Here is a 9,678-nt window from a genome sequence, read left to right on the forward strand (position 1 = left end):
TCTTGCAGAGTTAATCTTTTTAGTAAATGTAGTTAAGTTTTATTCCCTTCTTTCTTTGGGAAAAAGGCCTTCTCCCTCAAATCTTGATAACTGCCCTGGCGACTCAGATCCTGGGGCTATTGATAAGGGTCATCAGTCCATTGTTAAGCAGAAATGGTGTTAAGTCAGACAGAGCCCTTAGAATCTGGGGGGTAGGTGACTTTAAGCCAAAGGTCTTTCTTTTTTACTCTTTAAGAAATATATTAACCAAGCCTGTTTCCCTTTATTCACTTAATAGGCAAATCAATAATAGAAATTAATAGATATGATTTAAATAATGAGTTTGTATCTTTTTTTCCTTGTCTAGAAACTGAGATGGCACTTTAGCAGGAAACCCAAGACCCCACTCCAACTGAGGCAGAAAGGGAAAGAACTCCATGAAACCCCTGTAGGCAGGGACTATGGCCATTCTCAGCAGGAACATCCATACTAATAATAAGGGGGTTCATGGCTCTTAGAAATGAGCTAGCCAGGAAAGTTAGGGGGTTTGGGGTCTGCCTGCAAAGACACTGAGGTCATCCTATTCTAGAAGGAGTCTGCCCTAATTTGCCCATAATTAAGCAAGCCAGAGGCATTTTTTTTTTAACTTTTTTTTTTTTAACTCACAGGAAGAAACCAGTAGGCAGAGATTTAGGTACCAGGTGAAGCAAGTCACTCGCACCTGTGCAATGAAGACCCCAACAACCTTCAACTCACCTGAGCCTCATTATACCATCATTATAATATGATGTATATGCCCAGAAGTTTATTAATGTCATTATAATAGACTGAATTCTGGGGAAGAACATGTGCAGAAAGCAAAATGATGAATCATTGAGTCCTGTCAATCTTAGTTGTCAATCAGGGAAGCCCACTCCTCTAAGAAAAGTGACCACTCAAAGCAAAAAGGGATAAAAACCCCGAAGTCTTTGTTATCAGGCCTTTGAGTCACACTTCTCTTGCTCAGGCCCGCTTCCAATTCTGGAAGCGTACTTTCCTTTCTAATAAAACTTTTCTTTTCTACTGTCTTTTGGTGTCTTGCTTAATTCTTTGTTCGAGACATCAAGAACCTGGACAATGCGCTAGGAGAGGCCCCCACTCTCTGGTAACACAACTCTTACGCTATAGTGCTAACTTCATAAAAAATAAGGCCTCACTAAGCATGTGCTGACTGATAAAGATGAGAATGTATGTCCAGAATACTGCTCCATCTCTGTCATTTTTCTGAGCGATCCCTTGTAAATATCCACGGGAATACAGACTTTGTGCAGAAGCTATTCTAAAGTAGACTTATTATTCATTCAAATTTAGCAAAGAAATTCACACCTTACCACTTATTCGATGACCGCATTGCTTTAAGGAATGCCCGGAAATTGCACTTGTCCGTGACACCCTTGGCAGGATTCCTGTTGTACTGTCTTTCAAGAAGCAACCAAACCTGTTTTTAAAAGTAGTTTCACTTAGAAAATAGAATAATAAATACTTACTGAGGACATGTCTAGCACTTTTTATACACTAATAAACATTACCAGGATTAAGGAAAATAGCACAGCTTCCCTGATATTTGATAGAAAGAACGTTCTTACAGATAACTCCATAATATTTAACAGTCTCCGTAATACCTTACTTCAGCATTGTTTTCCTTTACATTCACATTTTTAAGTACAGAAAGTCAATCGTATTAAAGAGTTAATGATTTTTTCTATGTTCCTAAACTTTTAGGGAATTATGTTCCTATCTGGTAATTATTTTTATAAATACTTTTATTTACTAAAGAAATTAAATCAGTTATACAGTTGGAGCTGTATATGGTGTTCAGCTGGCTTATTAATGCCTTCTAGTCTACACCTGATGGGAGATTTCTTTTTGTCTTTGATGTCAACCTTTATGGTAATTGTATTATTCAGAAGGATTCCAGAAACTAATTCACATACAATCTCGGTTTTTTGTATAAGTTTAACATGTAGAGTCAAAGGATGATTGTCTAATTCCTAGTTTTTAAATTCAAATTCAACTATAAATGTTGAAATGGGAACAATGAAGAAACATTCATTCTGAATATTGATCAAAATTTTAAAAAATTGTAATAAAACTGGCTGTATTTAGGCAACTTTATGACCTAATAAGATTTTTAATTACCAACTATTTTTCCAATGCTCTTACTTTTCCAAATTATCGGTTAATATATATTCACAGGTGCACACACATGCACATGAACACACACATACCATGCATACCATAGGTGTCCAAACCAGCTCACGATAAACACCATTCAGATTTGCCCTTCCCAAAGTCATAAGCTCTAGATCTTATTCAATTATATTCTCAACAAAATGCTTGTTTTCTATTATATTTTCTTAGGACTGCACCATCTACAAACATGATTATGAGTCAGACAGCAAGAATGTGCCCTTTTTCAGGTAAAATAGTCACCTGTTATTAAATACTTTTTTGAGACAATCTCTTAACCCAGTGATTTACAAGCATTTTCCTTGAAGCCTTTGATAGAAAATGACTAGCTTCCACTACTTTAAGTGAATGCAGCAATTGTATAAAATACACATGTCCAGGCCCAAGAGACTGGGCTTCAGTAGGTTTGGGCTTCAGCCTAAGAATCTATTTACATAAGAACCACTCCAGATAATTCCGATGAAGCTGGTCCTTGAACCTCATTTAAGAAACACAACCTTGTGATCCGCTAAACCATTTTGCACACAATTGATTCCATTTTGAAAAACAACTGGCTTCTCCAATAATGAAATATCAACTTTTACCTTTTGTCTGTGTCATTAGTTGAACCTACAGGCAGAAAACTGAATAGCAAACACCGTGGGTGGAACGTGCACATCTTCTGACAGTGTTGTGCATTTGGGGTGTACATGGCAGTTACGTCCCCACCTCTGAAGAAGGTATTTTTATATAGTCGAGTCCGGCATTCTATAATATAATCATTGGGGGAAAAAACACTCATTTGGAACAAATGTAAATAATAACTTTTAATAGAAGCGTATCTATGTTCTGAGCTTTCTTATGTCCTCCATGGGATACCCAAAGATCTTTACAACATGACTTTAATTATAGAGGCAGAATGAAACATTAAGGCGACTAAACGATGTATGATGTTAAAGTCATTTTATGGGTACTTCTTTGTAACAAAACTTGGTTGATATTTATTGTATTTTTATACAATAATTTACACATAAATTGTATCCAAGATAATGCAATCCTAGCTTGGTTTTTTCTTGTCGCCTAGCATGCTATGAAAATATCATGCCTTAAAAATAACAATGCATGTTCTCTTTTTCAAAACACTTTCATAACAAACATCTTCCCTAGATTTTCACAATAAGTCTGTAAGGGAAGTTAGAGACAGACTTGATCATATGCTTTTGACTTTTTTCTTTTTTTAAGAAAGAAGTTAAGTAACTGAGGTTCGAGACAGTACAGCGTTGCCTGAGATCCACAGAGCTAATGCAAGTCTTGGGACATAAATCTGATTCTTCTAACTTCCGGTCTTGTTCCCTTTTCTATTGTGCAATGTTAAAAGTTGCTTCTCATCTAGGTTTAATTCAAGCAAACTAACAGTTATCGGGGATTTCTTACTTTAAGACCGAAAAGGCAGTATTTGCTCAATTTCTACAAGCTCTTTTTCTAATATAGTTTAAGCAAATGCACGCATATGCCAAATTGAAATGCGTTTTGAGCTATTTACTGTTTAGAATTGATCACTGATCTAAAGTGCTCTTATTCCACATATTATTAGAGTGTCATTACCTTTGCTATTTTACTCTTTCATATATTAAAGTGTTAACTTTAAAATATGAATTTGTCTTTACCTTGAAAAACTCACTTCAAAGTTTGGTTAATAACCTTTTCCAACTCAGGTAGCAGTTGGTCAACTGTCCACTGACCATGGCATAGTCCTTTGACAACCTTATTCATTCCCTAAGGTGGTAGCCATGCTTCAATTTTAATTGTATCTAATTTTGTATTGCCTTTCAGGGAATGGGCATCTTAGACACATGTATTTCATTAAGCGCTGAAGTTTAAAATTTCCTCTGCACTATCCCACCCCTCTGGGGATTCTGGCTCTGCACCCTATATGAGGACCCTCCCCAACAAGATCTCTTCTCTTCCTCTCAGAGGTGTGACTACAATGACTTACCCTTGGGTAAGACTTATATTTAGAAAGAGCACAGATCTCTTCAGGTGGAAGCTTCTGGGAAAATAAGGATATAAGCTGCCAAGTGTGCAGGACTAAATTTGATATATGTACAAAACACTGAGTAGTTGGTCCAGTGAGAACACTAGCTGCAATATGGCCTATTTTTTAAAACAACTGGTGTTTTTGGCTAATTCATAACTATTAAGCAGCTATCCTCTCCCATCCCAATGCACAAAAAAAGGTACAAACAATGACTGGTGCTAGCCTGGGAGTCCCCATTCTGCAACTGAACTTCTGTGAACTGCCATGTGACTCAGCTAATGAAGAGGGCAACTAGAAACACACCAACTTCAAAGGAACCAAAAAGAAAGTTCTAATAAGTTTCTCATTTACCCTCGTTAATTGGTAATGATGATGATGAAGGTGATGATGATGAGATAATGGTAGGTTTGTTTGTAGTGTATTTTAGAGTGTATATAAAACACATAAGTTACCTCAAAACATAAAATATTATTATATATTATATCACACTAACCCCTGTGTTCATGGACTTTGGGCAGATTATTTAGTCTTGTTTAAAAAAATTACATAATCAATGAGAAAAAAGTACTCTAATTTTTAAAAATTGGGTGGAGGATATGAAAGATAATTTACAAAAGAAATACAAGGGACTTGTAAGCATATGAAAAATTGTAAGAATGATAACTATAGGCCATTTTACTCACCAGAGTAGCAAATTTTTAAATTATCTAAGTTATCTGTATTGAGGTGATGATTTTGGTTGCAAACGAATGAAACGAAGGAAGGAAGGAAGGAAGGAAGGAAGGAAGGAAGGAAGGAAGGAAGGAAGGAAGAGAGAGAGAAAAGAAAGAAAGAAAGAAAGAAAGAAAGAAAGAAAGAAAGAAAGAAAGAAAGAAAGAAAGAAAGAAAGAAAGAAAGAAAGAAAGAAAGAAAGGGAAAAAAAGATCTAGGAAAAGGAAAAAAGAAAGAAAGAAAAAGAAAGAGAAAAAGAAAAGGAAAAAAAGATCTAGTTCAAAGTGACTTGAGTGCAAATGAAATGTTCAGGTTCAGACACCAGAGAGTCCATGATGGATCTGGCTTCAGGAAGAAATGGACGTGGTGCTCAGCTGTTCTCTTCAAGACACAATTTGTCTTCATATTTTTCATCCTGTTCCAGAGCATTGCCTTTGCTCCACACAGTGGCAAGATAGTACCAGAAGCTCAAGCCTTTATATTCTCCCATAGTTGAAGTCCAATTAGAAGAAAACAAAATCAGTCTTATTTCTAGAAGTGTAAGCAACAGTCTTGTTGCCAGACTTTGGCTCTGATCAGGTCATTGCAGCCAGCGAGATGTGTGTGCACTTACTCCCTGTTTCAGGCCTGCTCGGGCCACAACCACAACTACATGAAACAAAACTATAAGACAGCAGTTGTCAGAAATAAATTAGGATACTGCTTCCAGAAAGGTGAAGTTATGCCAGGCCACTAAATGATCGATGACTATTCAAGTCAGCCTAATGATCATGCTCATCTGCTGGTGGAAAAAATCAACTTAGGAATAACCTTTCTGGAAGACAATTTCATAATGTATGTCATAAAACATAAAACCTTCAAAAAAATATTTACACCTTTGTATCTGGTATTTTTCTTTCTAAAAATTAATTCTACAGAAATAGTTGAATATGTGTATAAGAATATGTGTAGAAAAATATCATGAATAGGAAAGAACACAGTTTCAAATAATATGACATACCTATTTGCATGAAAAGATAACTATAAATGGGAAACATCCTTGTTAAATGTGTAAATAGATGTGTATAGAAAAATATCTATACTGAACAAAAGATTTTTAACAATGGTATAGACAATATGTAATTTCTCATCTTCTGCTTATTTGCACTAGTAATTGTCCTAGCACCATGATGATGATGATGATGATGATGATGATGATTATATTTTGCCAAAAGATAAAATTGAAATGGCCATGGTTCATAGCATCTCTGCCTCCTACTACTCGGTATTCAATGGATTTGTATGTGGTAATGCTTACGGCTCAGAAGAGCCATGAGGAATGGTAAACGACCATTATGGTATGGCCATCTTAAGTCAACATAGACTCCAAATTCACCCATAACAGTGGCACAGAGAAAACGCCACTCCACAATGATTCAGTGCCCAGAACCATCCCAATTCTCTGAAAATTTAATGGAGATCAAAACCTAGTGTTGAAACTAGCACTATTCAAATGAATGGTTTACTAAACTAAATTTAAACAAGGTACTTTTACTTCTGAAATGGTTCCCCAGTGACCTAAAAAGAGTCAAAGTATGGATAATGTACCTATTAAGATACTTGGGTCGGACCCACACACTATAAAATACTTAGCACTCTTTTAAATATATAGATAGCAGATTTCTTTTTAACGTTGCTAGAGGGCTGATTGTTTGTTTTAAGATCTGCCTCGTAGAGAGAACTTTCCAAACAGAAGTTTTTGTTAACACACACCCCAAGGCATTCTTGCTCCTGGGCTCCTCCCCATGGCATATCTAGGGCAATACTGGGAACTGGTAATTGCCTCAGAACATTAAAAGAGTATGTCCTGAATTACCAGGGCCTGGCTCTTTCTCCAAAGCAGTATGTTCAAAAGCTTTCTCCAAGTGTGGCATGTCTTGCTTAACTACTCTCTCACACACCCTCCACTTATCTTTATGTCTTATAGATAATCCACTCACCACAGGAAACTGTAGCAAACAAGCAAATGAAATAAGCTGCTTGCCTGAATGAAATCATCCTAAAAGAGAAAGCAACACATACATAACTCTGCTGGTTGTAGGTCATATTTTACATGAACCTTAATTTAAAATGATACAGATTTTCTTTTAATGTCTGAACTGTGAATCTAACCATACAATTGCCAGTACAGAGGACAAGAGTTTTCTGTATGTTTTGTGCGGGAACTTGGCACAAGGTGCAAAGTGAGACCTCTAGACTAATAATTGTGTTTATTATTCATTTACTACATGTGCTGTTAGTAATTACAAAAAGGGAATTGTTAGAAGGGAATTAAACAGTTGTGAATCCTCTTGATTTAAATAGAAAGAAAATTATTGTAAATAACGGCAATAATATTCCAGATTCTCTAAGAAAAGCTTTCAAAATAGTCAAGCCCATTTTTAATTTTTAAATAAGTTAATATTCTTTTGATTTTAAAATTTCTTACATTTAAATATTTCCACATAGAATGCCAGTTCCTTCTACACTCTCTAAATATACAGAAAATTAAAACATAAATTAATAACTTCATCATAAAGTAAAAACTATACTTAATTTTTAAAAACCCACTTTAGTTGGAAGCAACTAGAATAATGGAAATTCTCTACCTGAAAGCACAATTCTGTGGTTCTGGACGTGAGGGTCTCCCGCCACTTAAAAATGAACGGTCTTCAAGCTTTCCTAATATGGCACTGCAGGCAATATTTGTTTGGCTTCGATATTGACTTTGGTTTTCTGCCAACTGTTTCAACTTTTTGTCCTGTCAACAAATCCTATGAACATCCCAGTCCTGTGTTCAGCTATTTAATATATTAACTATTTCATGTTAGGGCCATACAATTCATGCATAGGTTTCCATTTTTTTAAATGTTCATAACGTTTCCTGAGGTCAAGAAGCTTAAATCTAATCTTGCTGGACTTTTTCCAATTTAATTATCTAGATGCACAGCTGAATAAAATGTGGGTATGGATAGCTTATCCCAGAAGGATCTTATGGCAAATGGTGTCTATGCGTTCCTATACCAAAAGCAAAAAATCTAATAACACCAGAATTTTAAATATGGAAAGGAATTGGTGATGTTTATGTCTTGCCTCCACCTGATTCAGGACATAAGATATAGTAGGGTTGACAAACTACTGTTCAGAGGCCAATCTGACCCAGCACCTGTTTTTGTAAATAAATTTTTATTGGAACACAATGATTCCCATTCATTCATATATTATGTGTTCTTGCTTTTACCATACGACTAGAGTTAAGTAGTTGTGACAGAGACAGTATGGCCTGCCAAGCTGAATAGATTTATTGTCTGGCCCTTTTCAGATAAAGTAGGTTGAAACCTGTTGTCTAGCCTTCCTGGAGTGGAGTTTAGACTTCTCTGTCAGAATATTTTGACTGCAAAGAAGCATACTGATTTTCTTAGGAGTCTGTTCCTGCTCAGGGAGTTTTATTTATCTTTTTTTTTTTTTAATAAAAACTCTCCCTATACACAGAAATATACCTATCTCCTTGCAACTTCTATCCTTTAGTCCTCGATTTGCCTACTAGATCCACACAAAATAATTTATTCACCTTTTTGTGTCTTTTAAAATATGTAAAGACCATACTCACTTGCCCACTAATCTCTTTTGTTTTCTAAGTATTCTTCAAAATTTTGGTACATCATATTGACTATAAAATTAGATTTTTAGAGATCTGATTCTTGAGTAAATATTTAATGCATATTACTGCAATGCAGAACTGTGTTTATTAAAATTATAGGATAATGTCAATAAAATAATTTCTGGCTGTAATGAAGTAGTATATTTCAAATATGCATGCTGTACTGCCTTTTAGAGTCAGGGCATCAGATACTACACCAGCAATCAACAAAAGAAAATCTTCCGTGTGCATTATAAAAGAATCTAAATTTGGGATCTCATCAGCTACCAGCCTCAACAGGAAAAAAAGAAAATGATTGGGACAAAACTACCCTGCCTCCAGATCACAGCACAAACCCTCAGTTTGTTTCCCTAAAAGGTATGATTACAGATTTTAACCTATTTAAATACACTTCTGTTTTATTTAAATTTTTCTTACAGTTAGATGTTATGTTCTCATAATACAATATAACTAAAAATGTCTTTGTAGATTTAGAAGGACCAAATTGGAATAAAGTTGAAAAGAGGCAGAGATAGGCAGAATTCTAAAATGTTCCCCAGAATATCCCAGGACTGATAAGATGAAATATAATCTGTCTGTCCATGATTATGCTATGTTACAGGACAAAAGCAGTTTTGCAGATGTAATTAAGATTACTGAATAGTTATTTTTGAGAAAATCAAAATGAAGATTATCTGGGTGGGCTTAATCTCATCGCATGAGCCCCTTACAGTCTTCTGCTGTTAATATACAAATCAGAGAGATTCAAAGTGTGCGAAGGATTTGACAGGAGATATACTCTCCATTGTGTCTTTTTTAATTATTATAAAGTTATTGGGGTGACATTGGCTAATAAAATTATACAGGCTTCAAGTATACAATTCAATAAAACGTCACATGTATACTGATTGCATTGTATGTTCACTATCCATTGTGTCTTTGAGATGGATGAGGCTGGGAACAAGGACCTACCTCTAGGGCTGACAGTGGGCTCTGGGCTAGAACCTGAAAGAGAATGGAGAATTCAGTCCCACAATCACAAGGAACTGAAAACTTACAAAACAACCAAATGCGCTTGAAAGAG

At 35.5% G+C, this 9,678-nt stretch overlaps 1 protein-coding gene across 2 annotated transcripts in view; it reads right to left on the reverse strand.

Moving 5' to 3' along the window:
- Nucleotides 1-9,672, reverse strand: part of KLKB1 (kallikrein B1) — a 25,248-nt gene extending 15,576 nt beyond the window's left edge. The window contains exons 1-4 of one of the 2 annotated variants that reach the window (XM_011363982.2): nucleotides 7,564-9,672; nucleotides 6,916-6,974; nucleotides 2,793-2,955; nucleotides 1,350-1,456 (exon numbers count right to left, since the gene is read on the reverse strand). In XM_011363982.2, the coding sequence (XP_011362284.1) occupies nucleotides 1,350-1,456; nucleotides 2,793-2,955; nucleotides 6,916-6,973 (328 nt within the window). In that variant the 5' untranslated portion in view covers nucleotide 6,974; nucleotides 7,564-9,672. Of the gene's footprint in view, nucleotides 1-1,349; nucleotides 1,457-2,792; nucleotides 2,956-6,915; nucleotides 6,975-7,563 lie in introns of those variants that run through there. The other variant, XM_023532876.1, reaches the window with a different exon arrangement.
- Nucleotides 9,673-9,678: the final 6 nt, after the last annotated feature.

This window comes from Pteropus vampyrus, unplaced genomic scaffold (genome assembly GCF_000151845.1).
Source record: "Pteropus vampyrus isolate Shadow unplaced genomic scaffold, Pvam_2.0 Scaffold92, whole genome shotgun sequence".
Lineage (NCBI taxonomy): Eukaryota > Metazoa > Chordata > Mammalia > Chiroptera > Pteropodidae > Pteropus > Pteropus vampyrus.